At 44.6% G+C, this 22,679-nt stretch overlaps 1 protein-coding gene across 2 annotated transcripts in view; it reads left to right on the top strand.

The window, feature by feature from the left end:
- Positions 1-22,228, top strand: part of Mtap (methylthioadenosine phosphorylase) — a 41,764-nt gene extending 19,536 nt beyond the window's left edge. The window contains exons 5-8 of one of the 2 annotated variants that reach the window (XM_059254516.1): positions 12,211-12,313; positions 13,177-13,416; positions 18,737-18,859; positions 21,712-22,228. In XM_059254516.1, the coding sequence (XP_059110499.1) occupies positions 12,211-12,313; positions 13,177-13,416; positions 18,737-18,859; positions 21,712-21,750 (505 nt within the window). In that variant the 3' untranslated portion in view covers positions 21,751-22,228. Of the gene's footprint in view, positions 1-12,210; positions 12,314-13,176; positions 13,447-18,736; positions 18,860-21,711 lie in introns of those variants that run through there. The other variant, XM_059254517.1, reaches the window with a different exon arrangement.
- Positions 22,229-22,679: the final 451 nt, after the last annotated feature.

Genomic DNA, 22,679 nt, shown 5'->3' on the forward strand with positions numbered 1-22,679 from the left:
TATTAAAACAAAGACACATGTATCTGCAGCAAAGGAAAAAAATAATTTATAGGGCATACTAAGGAAATAAAACTTAGTAAGGTTAAAGTATATGGGAAGGAGAAGTGAAGAAAAACAGGACAGGAAGAAAAGGAAAACACGAGGCTAAAAATAAAAGAATAACCAGGTCATGATGTGGTGGTGCTCACCTTTAATCTCAGCAGCTGGGAGGCCAGCCAGGACTACGTAGTGAGACCCTGTCTCAAAAAAAGGCAGCAGGTGGGATTAGGGGGACACACAATAGAACAGATCCAAGGAAAGGGTTTGAGGGTGAGGGGGAAGTGGGTACTACTTACATTCAGATTGTGCGGGGGATATGGAGGCTGAGCCTACTCCACCTTGCCTACCAGCGTGAGCTCAGGGAATGTGGATGCAGGTCTCTATTCACACCAGTCACCTTGGTGTGTGGACCCTGCAAAGTAGACTGCAGTCCTTCCGCCTTGCCACAAGTGTGGGCTGCTCGGGTGGGTTGCTCCTCATATTCAAGGTGCCCTTTTCAGTGGACCTGTGTGTATGAGAAACCAGTGCATGTACACAGCCCTGAGCTTGTGTGTGTGAGGATAGTGACCAGACCAAGGTATCCTGCACTGAGCAGGCAAGTCCTTACAGGCAAGGCATTGACTGCTTTGCCAGCCCTGGCCACACTAGTCTCTGCCTAATGCACACATGAATGAGTCTTGACACAGTTCATCTCATGCCCAAAGGTTCAACACTGTTTTTGAGTAGAATTGCTTTCCACTTCCCTGTGCAGTGAAGATCATGCCTTACATCGGTAGCTAACATTGGGGAGTATAATTTACCATAAAGTCTCAACTTATGTTGCTTATATATTAGTGACTAAAATTACAGATATTAAGTTTATATGTCTACAAACTTATGCAAGTCACGGCCAGTTTCCTGGATCTGTACACACTTCCAGGGGCTGGCTACCTGCTGAGCCATTGACAAGAAGCCTGAGAACTTGAGGTATAAAATGAAGGAGCTTTTGGTGTGCTTAGCCTTAAAGACAGCAACCCCCTCTCAAGGTGTCTCCCCATCGTGGTACCTCGAACCATGCTGGGAAGTGCTGACCACTCCTCCAGTGCCGCCTTGCAGGGCAGAGCACAGGTGGCCTGCCCTGCACTGTACTATTGCAAGGTGCTAGATTCCATGCCTTGGAGCTCCCGTGGTCTTCCCTTCTGGAAGACCCTCCCTCCTCCCACCATACAGCCGCACACTCTGATCTTGGGCTCCTGGTTTCTCCCACCATTTTAAAGTCCAATATTTCTGAGTGTCTCATGGCCCCTGACTTCACAGCTGCATTGCCGTGCCTTTCCACAACACTGTACTTCTCTTTGCAGTTACATGCCTGTGGTTGTGTTTCAACCCCGTGGCACAGTGCAGGCAAGTGCTGAGAGTCTTTAATAACTGCCCTCCAGTCTCTGCATCCATTTGTTAAGAAGGGAGAATATTGGTAAAGGAATCTAGCGAGCATCAGAGGCTGATTTACAGTGAAATCTCAAGTGATTAAAATTTTAAATCTATTAAGTTTGATAAGGCTTTCTTTCTCTTTTTTTAATTTGGCCACTGGAAATTTCCGAATTACATTTGAGAATCACATCTGCCTTCTGTGAACCAGCTACACCCATATCCTCAATTTGTCAGAACTACCTAGTGGGTTCTGGAAATGTAGGGTATGGGCAGGAGCTCGCTTGGGGCAAGGGAAGAATCAGGAAACTTGCCTTCGACTTCACTTCCAAACATGGGAAATAAGGAGAGAATGAGTTTCTTTGGTATTAAAGTTCTAGACAAATATTTTGCTTTCTGTGATCACCTTAGTGACATCTGAAGGGTGATTGTGTTCTCTTTAAATGCCTAAAGCACCTCCTCGGGTCCTGGAAGAAACCTGGGCCGATCACATAATCCAAGCACACCCCGGTTCTCATGCTCTTCTCCCTTCCCCAGTACAGTCTTACCCGGGCCTCCCTTTTCTCCTCCCAGATTTGACTCTGTGGGTTGAAATGTTATATGTGAGGGTGGGAAAAGAGTTTTGGAAAAGAATGACCCATTTTCTGACAGGGGCTCCTAACCTGTCAATCTCTTTCAAGGATGTGTATTTTCTTCTTAGAGCAGAAATCTAATGCTTTTAAGAGGGGCTCACAGTCAAAGTCAGCCTCACGCCTTCGTGTCCATGTCCTCTAAGGCACACATGGCACAGCTCCTGTGAAATGTTCCTCAAAAGCCAAAGACTGAAAACAGGGATTCATACTGATTGTATTAAGAACCCAAATGAGTCTTGTCCCCAGTAGATCTCCATGGTGACAGCTTCCTGCTGTCTTCAGTTTGATGAATCCATTTCCTCTGCCTTGTAGAAAGTCCACATTGTCAGAACCACAAGTCATTAGACCATTGAAAACAGAATCTGGTTCAAGCTGGGGCTTGTTCTATATCTTCCTTCCTTCCTCCCTCCCTCCCTTTCTTTTCTTCTTTCTTTCTTTGTTTTTAACACAACAGAACATTTAATTGTATCCGGTTCCCTTCAAGCCGTCAAAGACAATTGATTGTATTGGTTATTCCCACCAGTTGGAGTTGGGCTTTTCCGCTCGAGGCTCCCATGACCTCTTATTGTAAGTTTTTTTTTTTTTTTACCAGACTCCTTGTTTAACCAAGCTGGCACTGGTGGCCTTGGTTTTTAACATCTGGTTCTGCTCTGAGCATGCCCAGCTTCTTCTCATTTATAATCTGTTCTAGATGATGGATTTTTAGGGAGTTGATCAAGAACATCAGAGGTTTTGTGTACAATATTGGCAGCCTGTGTCATGGAGTGTTGTGTATAGCTGGTCCCACCAGACCAGTGATCGTCTCCAGCATACCCACTGTGCTGTTTTCTTTTTCTTGGTAGTCTAATAAGCAGTCCATTTGAAAGGGAAAAGAATAGGGCCTTTTACTTGGTCTAAGAAAATCTTGTCAGGCATTTCTGTTTTTTGGGGTTTTTTTTAAGATTTATTTATTTGTTTGTTTGTTTATTTATTATGTATACAGCATGTATGACTACAGGCCAGAAGAGGGCACCAGATCCCATTACAGATGGTTGTGAGCTGTCATGTGGTTGCTGGGAATTGAACTCAGGACCTCTGGAAGAGCAGTCAGTGCTCTTAACCTCTGAGCCATCTCTCCAGCCCGCATTTCTGTTTTAAAAGGACCTTACAGGGCATCCAACACCTATAATTCGAGGTTTGTCTCGTATGGTGCACACCCTCATGTGTGGGTGGGGAGTGGCCTTTATCCTGCCACCTGTGGGGAGCCAAAGCAGCCTGTTGTGTAAGTGGGGGTGCGGGTAGGTGGGTAGCTGTCACACGGGAGTCAGCGGGCCTTCCCTCCTCCGACTCTGGCTTTGCCATGCGGAGAAAGATGGCTCAGCTGTTCTCAAAGGCTCCATTTGGGCTTTTAGATGCTGTTTCGTCCTTGAATTTCATGTATGCTTTCATCCCAGCGTCTTCTGATCTTTAGTGTCACTTTGGCAAAGTTGTATGAACCCCACTTGCTAGCTGAAGGGTCTGCAGCTACTTTCTCACTACATAGTAACCATTCCTTTTTTCTTTTTACTTTATTTTTTTTTTTATTCTATATGCATTGGTGTCTTGCCTGCGTGTATGTCTGTGTGAGGGTGTCAGATCTTGGAGTTACAGTTGTAAGGTGCCATGTGGGTTCATGGGAATTGAACCCGGGTCCTCTGGAAGAGCAGTCAGTGCTCTGAACCACTGAGCCATCTCTCCAGTCCTGGTAAGAGTTCTTTTCACACATATCTTTGGAAATGCCGTGTCCTGAGCTCACCAGTGTCTGTGATGGGGCCTCTCATGAAGTCCGACACGTGATGGTACCCCTCCTCCCTACCTGGGGCTTGGCAAGGGCCTTGTGTAAACAAGGCAGATTTCTCCGAAGAGACTTGGACGGATGTAGAGACCTAGCTGTGCAGTTACTCAGCCCTTCTGTTGTTGTTTAGTCCCCGGCACAGCTTTCATCAAAGCCTGAGGCATTCTGTTGTCTCTTCCTGTGTCACTTGTGACGTTCATTCCCTCTATTTTCTACACTAATCACTATTAGATACTATTACAGATCCTGCTGTCTGGGTAGAAGAAATATCATACAGTCCTGCCATTCAAGAGTTCAAGAGGCCCCAGGGATGGGGACTTCCAGCAATTTCTTTTTTTCTTTTGTTTTGTTTTTCGAGACAGGGTTTCTCTATAGCTTTGGAGCCTGTCCTGGACTAGCTCTGTAGACCAGGCTGGTCTCGAACTCACAGAGATCCACCTGCCTCTGCCTCCAGCAATTTCTATATGTATCTTTTCTTCCCTGTGCCATCAACTTCTGTGACTCCAAATACCAGCTGAAACAAGAGTGCCAGTGAGAAGGAAAATGAGGTGGTTTTCTTTTGTTTTTTTTTTAATACTTGACTTTATCAGGAATGTTTTGCACTTGACGGTTTGTTTTGTTTTACAATGAAAAAAAAATAACGCAGCCCCAGACCCCAAAGATCAAAGAAAGTAAATCGTGATTTGCAGTGCCGCATGGTTTCTTTGAAGTGTGGTTAGCATGTTGGCCAATAGGACCTCTGGACCCTGATTAGGTACTACTTAAAGAATGCAAAGAGCTGCCCAGCGAGCCGAGAAGACGCCCAGCTTTTTGCTGGCTCTTCCCTCAGATGCCTTTGTCCCTCAGTATCCTCATCCCCTTCAGAATTCTAAGGGTGTTGGGTTTTGTGTGCTCTCGAGATTTTTTTTCCAGCTTATCCTCTTCTTGCAGGAAGAATAGGAGAGGCCTGGGTTTGCCATTGCACTCTGACTCATCAGGAAAGTCCCGCAGTAGACAAATGGGCTGATAGATTATGCCTGTTTATTTCCCCCTCCCAGAGATGCAGCCCTGCCTTGGGCTTCCCCCATGATGTCACAGGTTAAGGCTATGGTCCTTTGGGAGTATGCTCTGGTGTCCGTTCCTGGTCAGGCCTCTTTTCATGAGAAGTGTAGATAGTTTCTGTGATTAGAAACAGAGACTCCCGAGTTGAGCATTGCAACTTGCACATGTGACCACAACCCTCAAGAGTTGGAAGATGATGAGTATGGTCTGGATACCTGGGTTACATAGTGAGACAGACCCTGTCTGAAACGAAAAAGGAAGGAATGGAGATGCATGAAGCAGAGTTCCTCAGGGAACCCTTGCGTTGCTCTGTCCCACTCAGGCAAGGGCAGACGGGACCATCTTGTCCCTGCTGCTTCTTGTGTGTCTTCCTCACTCTGTGCTGAGACCGTCACCTTTGATTTTATAAGGAAGCGGATACTATTGAGCATACACTCACTCTCTGCCTTTCCACTCCCTTTCATCCGTAACATGTGTCCCATGTTCTCCTTTATCTAGATGTGCTTAAAGTGAGGTCAACAGCTCCCCGGAAGTAGTTTGTCTTTACTCTGCTCTGGGTCCTAGTTTATCTTTAGCTCTTCACAGTACTACCACATGTCCTGTTGTAAAAACAGCTGTCGAGCTCGGTGCTGTGGTCAGTCAGTTGCAGGCATGCAGTAATCCTTCTTCGCCCAGTTATGCTTGAGGAGACCTAGGTAAATAGATGCTGTTCCATGCTAGCAAGTGAACCCTGGGGGATTTGAACTCAGGTGACTCTCAAGTCTGTCAACCTCATCCACGTGTTTCCAGCTCTGCCCACCCCCCTGAGATAACGCAGATTTTGTGAATGTCTTCTGGCCCTTTGTTCATTGGTGGCACTCAGTGGTCCTTGCTGGGACCCTCTGTTACTCTTGTGTCGTTGAGTCTCTATGTCACAACATCTTGTCATCTCTGAGGGCTTGAGCACTCCCTCTCTCCTGCACCCTTTCTAGAGAGTACTCCCCTTCTCCGCCTGACAGCCCTCATGTATCTTTTCATGTATCTTCCTGTAAGTGTGGCATACGCCAAGAAGCAGCCACAAGCAGAACCTTCAGGGCTTTGAGCAGCAGAAGCTTCACCAGGAGAAATGGTGATGTTCCGATTAGCTATTTTCTTAGACCTTCTTGTCATTGGATGTGACTTGTTCCAGCTTGTGGGTCTGTGCTTCGTGATCTCTTGCACTTTTGCAGGAATGGTTTCTTCTATAAGTTTATCTTTACAGAGCCCTGAACCTCTGCTTGTTCCCCTCTTTCCAGAAGAATATCAATGATGATGATGTGATCACATCTTGTCTTTGAACAGCAAGTCAAGTTACCTGTGAGTAATTCCATATGAAAGAAAGGGTCACATCCTGCTCATAGGACCTGACAGTTACTTAAATATAATCCCTGCTGTTAGAAACAGACCTTTTAAAAAGGGCAATCTGACCCATTAGTAGAGTTTAAAATGCCAAAGCCTTTCCAGCCAGCTTTTTCCCGCTTTTACAGTTTGCAAATCCTAAGCATAACACGGAGTGGTGCTTTTTCCTGCAGAGTATGTGTGTGGCTGTTGTTTCTGAGTAAACAGCCCGGGGCAGGGATTACACAACCTGGTAAAATGCTTCCATTGACCTGGACCAAGTCTGGGACATTTAGGAAACAATAACAGTATTAGCAAATGAATTCCTCTCTCCTTATTGTCCTTTACAGATGTACAGATTAAGATTAAATCACTGTCTCTGTCAGAGCCTTGAGCAAAATCCTTGTTGCTGTGGTCTGTTCTTCTGTGACCCTCAGACTTTGTGTTGAAATCCTAACTTAAGGAGATGGTACCAGATTTCTTTTCACTACCCCATCAGAGTTAAGATGTTTGTTGTTGTTTTGAGGTTTTGGTTTTTGTTGTGTTTTTTTTTTTTAATTTATGTGTATGGATGTTTTGCCTGTGTGTCTGTGTGCACCATGTGCATGTCTTGTGCCCTCAGTGGTCAGAAGAAGGAGTTGGATCTCCTGGAACTGGAGTTGTAGGTGGTTGCAAGCCACCACGTGGGTGCTGGAAACCAAACCGGATCTTCCGTAAGTGCTCTTAACTGCCGAGTCATCTCTCCAGCCCCCTCCTCCCCAAAGTTAGAATTTTTATACTGATCTGTTGCTTAGTGAGCGAGATCTCCTAAGACATAACAGAATAAAGAGGAACCATTTGGTCCCTTTACTGAAGTCTCTCATCACTGAGGTGTAAGTATCCATTGGTTGTTTCTTCTTTCTTCCTTTTTTTGTTTTGTTCTTGTTGCTGCTGTTGTTATTACTATAATCAGTTAAGAATGCTCCTGAGACTGGAGCAGCGGGATCATCCTCATGAGCTGGGAGAATCCCTTCCCCAGAACCGGTCCTTGTTGCTTTGCAGCAAGTTAACTGACTCATGTGCACTGACTCGTGCTGGGGCTTGCTGGGCACAGAGGCTGTATTTGGAAACCACCACAGAGGTGTCTGTCCTAGAAGATGGGTGTTTTTCTTCAGTGTGTTTTTAACTCCACATTTCTTCAAGGGAGAGTATGATCTAACAAATATACCCTCAAGCCAATCCAAGGGTCTCTGCTTAAGAAATAGCCTACTGGTCAGTTTTTCTCTGGGTTTTTCTCCTGTTCTGCGTCTGAAAGACTACCTTGAGCTCATCTCTCTTGACAGTGCGAGCTTATTTGCCTCCTTCACTCTTTTAAAGAGATGCTTTGTTTGTGCGTTTTTGCTGTTGTTTTTAGCACCTGTGCTGGTTGGTTTAGTTTGAACGGTCAACACAGCTTAGAATCATCTGGGAAGGGAGTCTCAATGATGTATTATCAAGGTTAGGTTGGCCTGTGGCTGGTAGTCCTGATTGTTGATTTACATAGGGAGAGCTAGTCCACTGTGGGCAGCACCATTCCCTAGGCAGGGGTCCTGAATAATATGAGAGGGGAAAGCTGCCCAAGAGCAAGCTAGTAGGCATGCATTCTCTGCATCATTACGTGACTGTAATATGACCAGCTTTCCCAAGCCTCTGTCTCTGGGAATTCCCCACCGTGATGTATAACCTGGGATTATGAGCAAAATCCCTTTCTCTCCTAAGGTGCTTGTTGTCAGAGTATTTTGTCGGCAACAGAAACAAAGCCAGAATAGCATCTACCCCTTTCCGGCAGCCTCAGGGAGTTTCAGAGGTTTCCTTGATTTGAGGCCCATCAATGCCAGGTTCCCATGTTGGCAGAAGAGAGTGCAGAAGCAGGTGTTCCATGGGCAGCAGTGGCCAGTGCCAGCCACTGTGTTATCCCATTTTACCCTCACATTTGGGAGGAAGTGGCTTTGTCCCTACTTTTAAACATTGGAAGATCTAAGGGGCAGAGATCAGAATGTTTTGTTTTTTTTGTTTTGTTTTTCCAGAAGCAAGCAGCTAGTGAGTAGTAAAGCCAGCCTGGTGGTCATTCCCTAAAATCCATGTGTAGTCAGGAGGCAAAACTAATCTATTTCTTTGGTAGAGGGAGCAGACCTTCTACAGCAGTGCTTTACTGCTATAGAAGCCATACTGGGTTGATCTTCTATCAAACTACAGCTTATCAGTTTCCTATTGCTGCCGTAACAAATGAATTACAAACTGAGGGGCTCACCACAAGTGTGTCGTCTTGTTATTATTTGGTTAGTAGTTTACCATGAGTCTCACTTGGCAAGGCCATACTGCTTTCTGGGAGATGCTTAAGGTGGAGTCCCTGTCCTGACCCTTGGTCCCCTATACTCTTGGCTTATGGCCCACATCTATCCAGTGCCAGTGATGATGGATGAGGTTCTTGTCATCTCTGACATTTACACATCTGCTGCCCTCTTGTAGGACTTCTCTAATGATGGCATTGTTCCCACATAATTGATCCAGAATAATCTATTTTGAGGTCAGCTTCCTACTAGCCATCTGATACCTTTGTTGTCCTTTGCCATGTAGGGGTAAAATAATCATAACTTCTGGGGATAAGTGTGTGGGCATCTGGTAGGGTAGGCGTTACCCAAGTGTGATAGTGAGATGTGATTGCATCCGAGTTTATTGAGGGGTAGCCGCTGAAGTTTTTGCTGCTGTTGCCATGTGCAAGTATTTTAGTCTGTTTCAGCTGCTATCACAAAATACTGTAGACTAACTAGCTTCTAAACAACAGAAATTTCTTGGTTGGAAGGCTGAGAAGATGGGGGAAAGGTGTCAGAAGATCTGGTGTCTGAGAAGAGCTGGCTTTCTTGGCATCTTCTTGCTGTGTCCTTGTGTACTTAGTTCCCTGGATCCTCTTTTTTTTTTCTGAAAGGACCCTAGTACCAGTCCTGAGGGTGCTGTGTGCCTCCTGATAGTATGACCTTAAGAGGTAGGATTTCAACATAGAAGAAATCTAAAGGTTGTATGAGCCGTATATGTAGCTATGAGGATTTTGTTTTAAATGGACAGATAGAAATTGAGGTGTTAAGGACTTTGTACAAGACACATTTGGTTTTTAAAAAAAAAAAAAATTCAAACCATATCACTCAGCCAATGATTGAATGACACAGTTCAACTTTAATTTTGAATCTAGACGAGCTTGTTTGGTTGGAAATGGGAAGTGACCTTTCAGCTTTGTTAACAGTCTCTTTTTTCTGAGGCTGTCTGTGTCTGAAAGACTGTTCCAGACTTTGACTGAGTCCTAGAGATTCGGTTTCTCTGACAGGTTCTCACAGCAAGTCAGGGGTTCCACAGATGACACATATTTTGCTTTAAGATTTCCTTTGGGGGTGCCTTGCACATTTCCCAGCTGTGGTTTAGTGTAAACAATTGTATTTCTAGCAATTTAGGTTTTGATCATCAACCGTTCCACTGAACACAGTGACACATCTGTTAGTGGTGCGGATGCCACAAAAGGTGTGTCTTTGTTGGGAGGTGTTGATTTTATTACTGCTTTTCCTCTCTTCCATGATGTCTCTTGCAAGGTCAAATTCTCTGGGTCCTTGGCCTGCAGGTGACTTCTCAGATGTCTCTCCTCTGAGTTATCAGGGCATCTTGATTGACTTATTTCTCCTAATGCCTTTATAAATGAAAGAACGAGCACTATGGGTTGCTGGGGTTTTTTTGTTTTTGTTGTTGTTGGTGGTGGTGGTGGTGGTGGTGTGTGTGTGTGTGTTTGTATGTTTTGTTTTGTTTCTTTGAGACAGAGTCTCACTGTGAGGACCAGGTTGGCCTCGAACTCTCAGAGATCCACCTGCCTCTGCTTCCTGAATGCTGGAATCAAAGGCGTATGGCCCCAGGCCTGGCTAATACTATACTTTATTAGAAAATGGGAGAATCAAAAATATGCAGAATTAGCTATAACTATATAACTTGTTATTAGATACCTTCACATTTAGTAAGAAAATTGTAAACTGTTCCATTAGAAAGCGGTACTCAAGACCAGTCAACAAGTAGCAAGTAACATAGCATGATGTAGTGCATGTTCTTTCGTGTGTTTGCCACAAGGCAGAGATGGAGAGACAGAGAAGCAGTGGACACGTTGAAGAGATAGGTGTTCCTGCATGGACACCTGTTGCCTTAGCTACTGAAGGTTTTCGTGTCTCTGCTTCATAATCCCAGTTGCAAGTGGAGACATTGATACAACCTGACTCATCAAAGACTAAAACCAAGCAGATCGTGATGACGTAGCACTGTTTTGTTGGTCAGCCTTCAAGGAGAAACCCTGCTGAAGTAGGTTAGAGCTGTCATTTGGCCCAGTCTTCAGCCTCAGGTGGATTTGCTGTGGGGTTAACTCTTGACTTCTTCAAGCATATGAGAAAAACTCAAGAACTGTAGAGATGAGGTTTGCATTCTTCCACAGCGGTGAGGCTTCTTCATCTCCAAGAGAGGTGACTTGAGTGTCAGCTAGAGTTACTGAGTGTGACATAGACCGAGGAATAGTCAGTTGTGGACAGTAGATACACCAACTGTGTACATGGAAACCAGCAAACAAAAATTTCCATTCCACCCCACTGCCTGCCACCCCTGGAAAAAAGACCAGCTATCCTGCCTTCAGCTTTCCTGTGTTCCATCCCTCCCTCGTCTCCCCTTCTGTAGGAAGTAGCCGGGAGCGTCAGGGTGCAGTTTCCCTCAGTTACTAAGTAGTTCAAGTTTAGAAAAATCAATGCACATAAAAAGCAGTTTCTGTTTTTTTTTCTGAAAGCTTCCAGAAAAAAAGTTGAGTGAGCTGGTAGTGAATTCATCTTTGCCCGTCTTTTGTGAATTCCAAAAAAGATTTCTAGCCAGGAGGTGGTGGCGCACGCCTTTAATCCCAGCACTCGGGAGGCAGAGGCAGGCGGATCCTTGTGCATTCAAGTCCAGCCTGGTCTACAGAGTAAGATCCAGGAAAGGCGCAAAGCTACACAGAGAAACCCTGTCTCGAAAAACAAAAAGATTTCTAGCAAAACACTTGAAATAAAAAACTTGAGATCTTGTTAAAGTGGATTGAGAAGCAAGCCGAGCAAGGAGACAGGTTCCCCGTGGAGCAGGACAATCCAGCTGCTTTCTTCAGAGGATCAATGGCCTGGAAAAATGTGACTAGGGTCAAAGCAGGAATTATTTTTACCTTAAAGATATGACAGTCAAATGTGGGTTAGGACCTCGTGTGGACTGAAGCAAAGCAATTGCTTTAAAAAAATTTTTTTTGCCGGGCGGTGTTGGCGTATGCCTTTAATCCCAGCACTCGGGAGGCAGAGCCAGGCGGATCTCTGTGAGTTCGAGGCCAGCCTGGGCTACCAAGTGAGTTCCAGGAAAGGCGCAAAGCTACACAGAGAAACCCTGTCTCGAAAAAACCAAAAAAAAAAAATTTTTTTTTTTAAAGATTTTAGGGAGACCTGGGTGTGGTTTGAGTCAATGCTAACAATTTACATTTATGCAGAAGCTAACAAATAGAATGAGTCTGACACAGTTTGGGGAACTAGTGAGTCCAGGCAGCAGCACACTGAGCTCACTCTGCAGTCTTCTGCATGTGTTGTGGTGATGAAATGTTTCAGGTTGACTTTGGGTTTTACCCACCCTCCCCGAGGTCCCGATGAAGTGTACTTAACAGTCTCAAATGGGTACACTTTTGTTCCTGGTTAGGAGCGTGTTACAGCCTGCCCAAAGCTAAAAAGAGCCCAATTCAAACCTGAAAATGCTCTGTGACAATTACCTTCACTTATCTAGAGCTATTGGATGTGGAGTGACCCAGACACAGCGGAGTCACTCACCCTCAGAGGACAGAGACGGTACTGTGACAGAAGTCAAAACCTTACCACTTTCTCTTTCTAGGACATCCCTGAGGCCTCAGACCTTCTATGATGGAAGTCACTGCGGTGCCAGAGGAGTGTGCCACATCCCAATGGCTGAGCCATTTTGCCCCAAAACAAGAGAGGTTTGTAGTCTCTGACAGATAGACCAGAATGAAGTATAAGGTCTTGGCGTGCTATCCATCTGCTGTAGCTGGCCGAGTAGGAATTCCTCTTCCTCCCTCAGCTTTAGTTTTGAAATGCAGTGGCTTCACGGGGAGTTATTTCCCATTGCTAATAATACCTCCACTCTCAGTTATTTTAAGCAGAAACATACTATCTGCTGAGCCATCTCTCCAACCCCAGGAAGGTTTCTAGTGAAACTTTAATGTTTCTTTAAAAGAAAAAGAAAAAAAAAAAAAAAAAAAACCCTGTGTATGGCCTTATAATAACAAGTAATGAATGCCCAGATAAGTCGGTCTCTGGACAGAAAATTCAGGACAACCATTCTCATGTCACCATGTGGCCTTGGAGGGGCAGCAAGCTAAAGAAAAATGACTTTCTACAAAGCTTTCCAGAAGGCCACAGAGTCTGTGGCTATACAGCCCTGCACCTTGGAACCTGGCACCTGGCCCGGCACTTTGATCTGTGCGTGACAAGTGATACCTTAGCTGAGCAAGTGTGATGCAAATAGAAACCTATGACACACGTCCAGACTAAAGCCCTGGCTTAGCCTTTCTAAGTTCTTCAAAAGGAAATGAGATTCAAGTACATAAATCCAAATCTGCTGCTTTCTTTAAAAGCTATGAGCTATGTGTGCAGTGGACCTGGACAGTAGGAGTGTGTGGGTATGGAGCTAGACAGTATCTTTCCGTGATCTAGGTTTCCCCTAAGGACATTGTAGTAAGAGTCTGCTATAGGTGATTAGTTTGCTAAGCATCATAGAAAAATAAAATCTTTATACCACATGTAGGTTTGTGTGATTTGAGACTGGTTCTTCCTTTCTCAGGTCCTCATAGAAACAGCTAAGAAGCTTGGACTTCGATGCCATTCAAAGGGGACAATAGTCACAATTGAGGGACCTCGTTTTAGCTCTCGGGCAGAAAGCTTTGTATTCCGCACTTGGGGTGCAGATGTTATCAATATGACTACAGTTCCAGAGGTGGTGCTTGCTAAGGAGGCTGGAATTTGCTATGCAAGCATTGCCATGGCAACGGATTATGATTGTTGGAAGGAGCATGAAGAAGCGGTGAGTGGGAATCTCCTCTGACCATGTGTGGTATGGGCTTCTGGGTGCCATGAGTTGTTAAAAGAATGTCTCGTTGATTTTCTTTGGATTCATCTTGGGAAGGGCCTTTCTACAGCATTTTTAAGTTTTCGTTAGGCTTTATAAGATATTTCCTGTAGTTCCTATTAGAAGATAAGATCTTCCATGGGGGGAGGTAGGGGGGTGATTATCTGAGAATCAATCATGATTGACATTGTAGGTATGTAGATGTGTTGAGAATCATCGAGGCTTGGGCCTGCCTTTAAAGGTAAAGATGTACTTTGAGTGTGGTTTCCTTGTGCTGTTGTTTATTCTGCTTATTTTCATGGAGAAAGAACTCCTAGTAAGAAAACCCCGAGTCCATATCCTGTTCACTGTACTGTGGCTGGATGCAGTGCTCAGCCTGAGACTGTGCCAGCACATACATGTTCTTTAAGGAGCCAACGTCCTGTTTGTGGAAGATGGAGGTTATCTTAGTCAGTATATTCAGAGGTTTTGTCCATTGTCATCATGGTAGGGAGAATGGCAGCACACAGGTAGATACGACGCCGGCAGATAAATGCTGATCTCCAGGCAACAAGAAGAGAGCCACCGGGCTTGGGCTTCCGAAACCCCAAAGCCACCCCTAGTGGCACACTTCTTCTAACAAGGCCACACCTCCTAATCCCTCTCAAGTTCCACTCCCGGATGTCCAACCATTCAAATATCTGAGCCTGTATATATTCCTACTCAAACCACCACAGAGGCTAAGCAAAGGGTTATGAAGGAATAGTGCTGAGTTTTACCAGTTGCCTGGACCAAATATTTAAATTCTGTGAGTGCTGCTTGGAAGTGTGATGAGAAAGATGGGCAGGATTGAGAGGCACCCAGAGGAGGGAGAGGTGGGGAGAGGGCAGGATGAGCTGTGGCAGGGCCGTGGACTGTGGTAAGGATTGCAGACAGGTCGATGAGGGATACTGGACAGGGAGCAGCAGAGCAAGGCCCAGCCAGGACTTGAAGGTCCTAGAACTGATGTTGGGCCTCCCAAGACAGCATTTTCATCATGGAAAGCGTCAGCTTCAGTGAAGCGGTAACCCTGGTTTCACCAACCATGGCCACACATGGCTCTACCCACTCCTCCTTCCCCACCCTCTTCTGAAGGTAAACATTTCCTAAAAGGTCTCTTAATTCAAAAGCGAAAACATAACTGTACCACGATTTGTACAAAGAAGTGCTATTTTTTACTGAATCTCTAGACTATTGGCAGTTTTCTTTTTTTCTTCCTTTTTTTTTTTTTTCTGGTTTTTCTAGACAGGGTTTCTCTGTAGCTTTGGAGCTTGTCCTAGACTAGCTCTGTAGCCCAGGCTAGCCTGGAACTCACAGAGATCCGCCTGCCTCTGCCTCCCGAGTGCTGGGATTACAGGCGTGCGCCACCACCGGCCTATTGGCAGTTTTCTTGTCACATCATTTTTTTATCAGCTTGATCAAATCAAGATCTCTTGTTTTGTGTTGTGTGTCAATGATAGGCCTGTACAGTCTCCTTTATTAACTCTTTCCTCAGTACCGAGAATTGAGCCTAGGGCCTTGCATATGCTAAAGTACTCTATCACTGAGCCATGTTCTTAATCTGCTTTTTTATTTTGAGTCAGACTTTCACTAAGTCTCCCATCCTGGCTTGAACTTGGTACTCCCCCTGCTTCTGTCTCCCAAGTAGCTGGGATTACAGGCTCAAGTCACCAAGGCCCTGCCAGGCTTTTTAAAATGGAGAAGTTAAGAAAAACCATGAATTTTAGAAGTATAGAGGTGAGTGAGCACATTCATTTGGAGGTGTTGACTCTTCTAGAGGGCTGCTGTCTCAGAGAGCGCCTCTCTCTCCATCTAGTTATACACAAAACAGCGTCACATGGTCTTGTCATCTGTCTGCCCATGTGTGGGTGTTGGGCAGCATAAATGAGTCCCACTTCTTTGGTTTTATCACTGTGTATTTATAGGAGAGTTTTGAGGCTGACTGTGTCTGGCTTGGCAGCATTTCCAGTTACACCCAGCTTCATGATGTAGAGAAGCTGCTTCCAATTAATGGGGAACATTAGCTCCCATCACTTCCTGACAGCAAATTGCTTCCTGCCGGAAATGGTCTGCTCAGTCTCAAGTTAGACGCCTCCTCTAAGGTGGTTGTTATGCCAGCTGGGGGCTGGAAAGCAGAAGACTAAGTTCTGCATGTGGTAAGGACTAGTCATGTTGGGCGCCACAGGAAAGACACACACAAACATGGCATCCACTCAAATAGCCATCCATGTCATTGTGCTTTAAACAGATGTGCAGCCTGACATGACAGGGTTCCAGAGTGGTCTAAACTCACCTCAGTTTCCTTGTGATTTAACTTGATTTCTCTGAAATGAAGCCAGGACATGGAGCAGGGGGTTGGGAGTGATCTCGTTATGACTCTGACCTTGGACAGAAGGTTTCAGCTAGTTCGTGTGGCAGGGAAGACTGTCATAGCAGCTCCTATATCACACTCAGAGAGCAAAGAGAGCTAGAGTCAACAAGGACAGGGCAGTCCCTTTCCAGGACCCTCATCCCAGTTACCCATCAGGCAGCAACCTCCTAGAGCAGTGGTTCTCAACCAGCGGGTCGTAACCTTTCATCAGGGTTGCCTAAGACCATCAGAGAACACAGATGTTTACATTATGATTCATAACAGTAGCAAAGTTAACAGTTAAGAAGTAACAACGAAAATAGTTTCATGGTTGGGGGCCACCACAACATGAGAACAACTGTTCACACTGAGGAGGAGCAAGAATCCAAGAAGAGTCAGAATTCAGGGCCTGAGTACAACCTTCAAAAGCCCAATCCGCTAGCCACTTTTACAAAAGCCCAATCCGCTAGCTACAACCTGCCTCTTAAAGAGTCCACAGTCTCTCAAAACATGAGCCTGTGGGAGGCATGCCAGAGTCAGACCATAAGTGGTTAGGAGAGTGCTGATTCACAGGAGTGTGTTATCACAGTCACTCCATGGAGTGGGCGTGCAGAGAAAGTAACCTTGGCGGTTTGCGCTCCGCCTCTGTGTGAGGGTTAGGTTGTTGCTGTGAGTCACAGGGTCAATAGGAAGGGGATTTTGAATGGTGGAGCCCAGCAACAGGAACAAAGAAAAGAGAGGTCAGAGTCCCATGAAAAGTATTTGGAAACAAGTATAAATAAATGGTAAGTCTCTGGCTGCCATAAGCCCCTGCATCTAATGGCTCAACTTAAAATGCACCTTCCCATGTGTGCCACACTGTAGCAGAGCTTCTGTTCCTGTGGTACCCACATTTTCTCACCACATTCTTGGTGTTTGTAGAAGCCATCTGGATGAGGAGACACAAAGATGTAATCATGTGTCCCTGAATCTTGGCTTTCTTCTAAGTGGAATAAAGCAAAGCAAGGATTCTGGGCCTGATGGTCAGCTTCCCCTTTGGGAACCAGTCATTCATACACAAGGGTAGATAATAGCATGAGCACTTAGGAGCCCAGGCACCTTCTTCAGTCATCAGGCCAGTTTATGCCCAGTACTGTTCATCTGTGCTTCCATAATTTTAATTCAGAAACATTGCAGGAAGTAGTTAAGTAATTAAATTATAATTGTTATTTCATATGCGCGAGCAAAATTGTAGTTCCTAGTTAAATATCCTAAGTGACATGCTCATACACCACACACACACACACACACACACACACACACACACGAGTTTCTGAGATCCAATTTAGGGCCTAATTTATTCCGGGTTAGCATTCTCCCACTGAGCTGCGTCCCTAGTCCTCAACGTGATTTTTTTTCTTGTAAAGAAACTAAGATGCCAAGCATAGTTGGTACATGTCTGAATAGCAGTACCTGGCGGGGCAGAAGCAGGAGAATCATGAGTTTGAAACCAGTGGGAGCCTGCCTCATAAAATAAAATGAAGTTTTAAAGTTAAAACAAAACAAAACAAAACCAGGGCGAGGAAGAGGGAAAAGGAAGCCAGGAACCAAATCAGGGCCTTGTCCTGTTGGGTCTCCCACACTCTGGTTGCTTCAAGCTTCATCTTGATAGCGCGTGTCTCTGTCACATATTGGAAGCTGGGTCTAGACATGGAAGGGAAATTGAGCATCATGATACTATTTTGTGACAGGAAACACAGAATGGGTTGGAATTTTTTTCTGTCCTGGTGTGTTTTTTTCTTTGGGCTCTTGGGTTTAGTTTGTGGTGTTAACTGCCGGTTCATTAACTAGGAGTCATAAAAAGGATGATACCTTGATTCTTTTGATTTTTTTTTTTTCCTTAAAAATAAAAAAGTGCTCTTAGAATACTTAGCTCATGTTTGGTTATCCAGTACAGCAAGTTTTAGGCTGGAATTAGTTTTTCTATGTACCAGAAACAGATGTGGGGTGGGTGGGTGCTGCTGCTGCTCCTTGATATCTGTGATGTTTCCTCAGGCTTTTCGGAAATAGAGTTGAGATGCTCTAAGGCCTTTCCCCTAAGATGAAGAGCAGTGTTTGGTGGGCTCGGGGGACTGAATTTGGAGTGAGCAGACTTTACAGCACAGGTCTGTTTTTGTCTGTTCAGGTAACTATAAGAAAATCCCATTAAAAGTAGCTCTTAGACGGAAAAAAAAAAAAAAAAGCCTTGTTTTTATAGTTCTGCAGGTTAGGAACTCTAAGATCAAGACTGACTGGCTCTGTCTGGCGAGGACCCATTTTGTAGTCATATTCTCACTGAACCTCACATGACACATAATGTGTCTTAGTTACTTTTAAAATGCTGTGATAAGAACCATAATCAAGACATTTTATAGAAGAATTTACTGGATGTGTACACTTCAGAGGAGGAGTTGCTGTCCATCATGACAGGAAGTATGGGAGCAGGCGGGTAGTTATGGCCCTGGAACAGTAGCTGAGAACATACATCTTGGTCTGAAAGAGTAAGGCAGGGAGAGCTACAGTGCCCCCCAGTAACACACCTCCTCCAGCAAGGCCACACCTCCTTATCCTTCCCAAACAGTTCCACCAACTGGGGACCAAACATTCCCAATATATGGGCCTATGGGGGCATCCTCGTTTAAACCACAGCAGCTGGTGTGGGGGGCTCACTGTGATACCAGACCCCATTCCTAAGAGCACTGCTGGCCTGACCTAATCAAGTCCCGAGTCCCCCTTCCTGACACCCTCTCAAAGGAGGATTAGGTTCCTAAAGATGAGTTTGGAAGGGATGCAAACATTGACACCATAGCAAAACAGGGACTTAGTTGGGTAAGTTATTCTGTGAGAAGGAGTTCATGCGAATAAAATCCTGTGCTCTTCTTTCTCAAGGTGTCAGTGGATGGGGTTTTAAAGACCATGAAAGAAAATGCCAACAAAGCCAAAAGTTTACTCCTTACTACCATACCTCAAATAGGGTCAATGGAATGGTCAGAAACGCTCCATAACCTGAAGGTGAGTGGCCTCACACTCGTAAGCAGCCACGTCTGTGGCTTTCACCACGTTTTCTCTTGCTTTCACTTCAAATCTGGTCCCTCTCCTTGTGCAGTTTGTGCGAGTCAGCATTTTGTTGTTGTTTTCGGCAGTTTTTCATGCCTTGATTACTGCTCCCTCTACTGACAGAGAGTGCCTGCACCTGGGGTGAGAGGTTTGTTAGCTAGTGTCCCAGGTTCTGTACATTGTCCTGGAGTTATCTTTATGTCTTGGTTCAGAAGGCTGGTGTGCTCCATATATATGGCTCCCAGCATTTTCAGCTCTTTTCTCTTGGGTAGATTCGTACAGGGTGTAGACAGACAGGCCTTTGCTGCCAATACTTCTACTATATCAAACAAAACGGTAGCGGGAAATATGCTACATGAAACTAAGACAGTTAATAATGATAAGCAGATGACAAGTTGCAGATTGGTAGATTTTCAACTCCAGTATTCATCCTAAGGATATAATTTAAACTGACTGGGAAGCTTAGAAAGCGTCATTTTTATTTGGACGTTTTGTGATTCTTGATTAACCAGGGTAGCAAGGAGCCTCAAGCTTCAACTTCCCCTTATATCTAAAGAGGAAGTACCTCCAGGTGTCCTCAAACATATCTGTACTCTTAGATACCTTGACAGTCACTGACAGGGCATGGGACAGGTTGATAGAAGCTGTACCTGAATTACCACCTAAGAGCTCAGGAATGAGCCACAGTTTCAGTATGGTGGAAGCATTGTGCAGTGGTGAATGATTAATAGTGTTTTCTGTCTCGTGTGGAATGCTTCAGGGCAGCCAACATGAAGCCACCCCGGAGTTAGAAAGTGGCACCCGTGAACTGGCGCAAACAGGCTGCAGCACCCCGCTGTGACCATAGGGTCTCAGACTTTAGGACTGGGAAAGCCAAGAAGGTTATAATTCATAATGTCTTCCCTGAGAGGAGACACCCCTACCAGTTTCTACACTGGATACCTTGGAGATAAATGTTTATTTAATGAGTACATAAATTTCCTCCCATGAAGTATTCTGTCATGGCTGAGGTAGAAAATGACCTTGTAATTTTCCTAACTTGAGGCGGGGCACAAGATAAAAAATCTACCAATTACAAAATGATGGTTTGAACTACTAAACAGTTTCTTACAAACCAATGTCTGAGCGGCCTGACTTGAGTTCCTCTGTGGCCACTTCTGAGTCAGTGTTGGACTCACACGATAGGATCCAGTTTCGAACTTTGCCGTCTTCCTGCTGACCTTCCGCTCACTATGGTTTCACACACCAAGTCAGTTCCTTAAAAAGAAATCTGAGACATGCTCAGACATGTATAAATCTGTAAAACGAATCTTAAAAGGTCTTATTAATTGAAAACCTGGAGCCAGATGTTGGGGTAAATTCCAAAAGATCAGAGAATAAGCCACAGCCAACCTCACTTTACCAACTCCTCAGCTGATCCTGTCTCCTCAGACTGAAAGCCTCTGAGTCCTCATCCGCATAGATCTCAGCTGACCTGCTGCTGAAAGCCTCAAAGCCTAACAGCCTCTAGTTTCTGGTCCTCAGGTCTTATATACCTTTCTGCTTCCTACCATTGGTGTGTGTCCTTCCCAAACAAAACATGAGATCTCAAGTGCTGGGATTAAAGGTGTGAGTCACCATGCCTGGCTGTTTCCAGTGTGGCCTTGAACTCACAGAGATGCAGACAGATCTCTGCCTAACCTCTATGTTTAATGTAGTGGCTGTTCTGTTCTCTGACCCCCAGATAAGTTTATTGGGGTGCACACTATATCAACCACATAAATCAGTGATCTTTTTGAAGCTAATGTATGGTTTTGTAAGTATGCACTTTAAAGTGGGTTAATAGACAAAATTGAGTGCTGAGGTCTCCATTCTGGAATAATAAGGAAACCAGTACTAATAATTCTTGCCCTGAATCATGTTTTCAGTCACTAGTTCATTTCAGAAGCGCCCATTTACCTATTGTGTGTCGAGCTCCAGATGAGAACAAACCCCGGCTGTAGGGCATGGCAGTACATGCCTTTAATACCAGCAGAGGCAGGTAAATCTCTGTGAAGCCAGGGACAGCATAATGAGTTTCACGGCAGCCAGGGCACCATAGTGAAATCCTATCTCCAAAACTAAGAAAATGTAGAATACCCCAAGACTCCCAGTGATGATGAATTGCCAATTGAGACACAGTAACACTTCAGTGAGCTTACAGTGCTATAAGGATAAGGGGTAGGAGTTGTGTGAATGCTAATTCAGGCTGAGAGAGGGTGTATACAGTACTCCCTGATGCCTGTCAAAATGGAGGGACATGGGTGATTCTCAGAGCAGTTCCCTTAGATGAGCAGTACCGACCTCACTTGTCGGGAAGAAAAGGAAAAACCAAGAGTTAAAAGTTGCTCCTAAAGTCCCATGTCTGGTTAGTATTGTTGCTATTTTGTTTTGTTTCTCCGTCGACATTTTTAGAATTTATGTATGTATGTATGTATGTAGACGTTCATTCTATAATGAACATGTGGGGGTTAGAGAACAGCTTGTAGGAGCTGATTCTCTTTCCACTGTGTGGGTCCCGGTGATTGAGCTCAAGCCATTGGGCTTGGTGGCCAATACCTTTACCCCCGGAGCCATCTGGCCCGTCCTCATGAGTGGTTTTTAAATTTTGGTGAACACAGGAATTATCTGGAGAGTTTAATAAGTATATGCCCCATGAATCCTTACTCCACAAAAATCTCAATGTTTTTTCTTGTTGTTTTCACTTGTTGTTTCAACTTGTGTTGGGGTCGTTAGCACGCTCTCTGCAGCCTGTAGCTCTTCATCTCTACTTCCTTCCTTCCTTTCAGAACATGGCCCAGAGTTCTGTTTTACCGCCAAGACATTAAAACAGCATGGCCGCCACGAGGAGACTTACTACTTCTAGTCTTTGGGGGATTTTGCTTAAACAAAAACAGGGCAGCTATGTGGTCTTCATGCCTTTGCCTGGAAAGAAGAACATAGGAAGAGAGGCATTGCACTCCAAGATACCCACACCTCCAGAACCCAGAAGGAAGACAACGGCCTGCAGAAATGTAAGAGAACAAAGCAAGCCCAAACCTTGTCAATCATTTCTCCTGTTAAACTGACAACAGTGAAGTCTGGCGAGAACACCCATTTCCCTGCACTGCCGACGCAGGGATATGAGCTGGAATCCGGACTGTACGGTTGTAAATTGGCACCATCTTTTGGAAGGGCAGTTTGGTACAATGCATCTGAGGCTTAAACATACTTAATGCACTTTGGTACGCTAGGACTTTCTCTTTAAGGAGTTAGGGGAGATTTAAAGAATCACATGTAATGGCTGTTACCTGTCATCACAAGATACTCAAATGTTAGGTGGATGTAACATGTTTCCGTTATACTTAAGCTATGAAGCAATCAAGTGTTAATCATGTTTTCTCATGAAGAAATGGTCACTTCATGCTATGAAATGAGGAAAAAAGGTATAAGCATTTATTATTCTGTTTTTTTGTTTTAAATGGTGTGTAAATGTTCAAAAAAAAAGACTAGAAGGGAATATACATAACCCTGTTACTGTATTTGTGAAGAGATACTGAGTAATTCTTATTTTAATCTTTTTTCTCTACTTTTTTTAAAAGTAAGTGTAATCAAATAATAAAGTTGTAAAAATTAAAATGGACTTAGAGAAGTCAAATTCTTTGAAACTCTGGGTGGTGAAACAAAATGGCAATATAAAAGAAGCTCTGTGTGTGATTTAGGATATATAAGCCAAATCGCACACACGTGCACACACATGCACTTAAAAAACAAAGTG

The sequence above is a fragment of the Peromyscus eremicus genome, chromosome 2 (genome assembly GCF_949786415.1).
Source record: "Peromyscus eremicus chromosome 2, PerEre_H2_v1, whole genome shotgun sequence".
NCBI classification, from domain to species: domain Eukaryota; kingdom Metazoa; phylum Chordata; class Mammalia; order Rodentia; family Cricetidae; genus Peromyscus; species Peromyscus eremicus.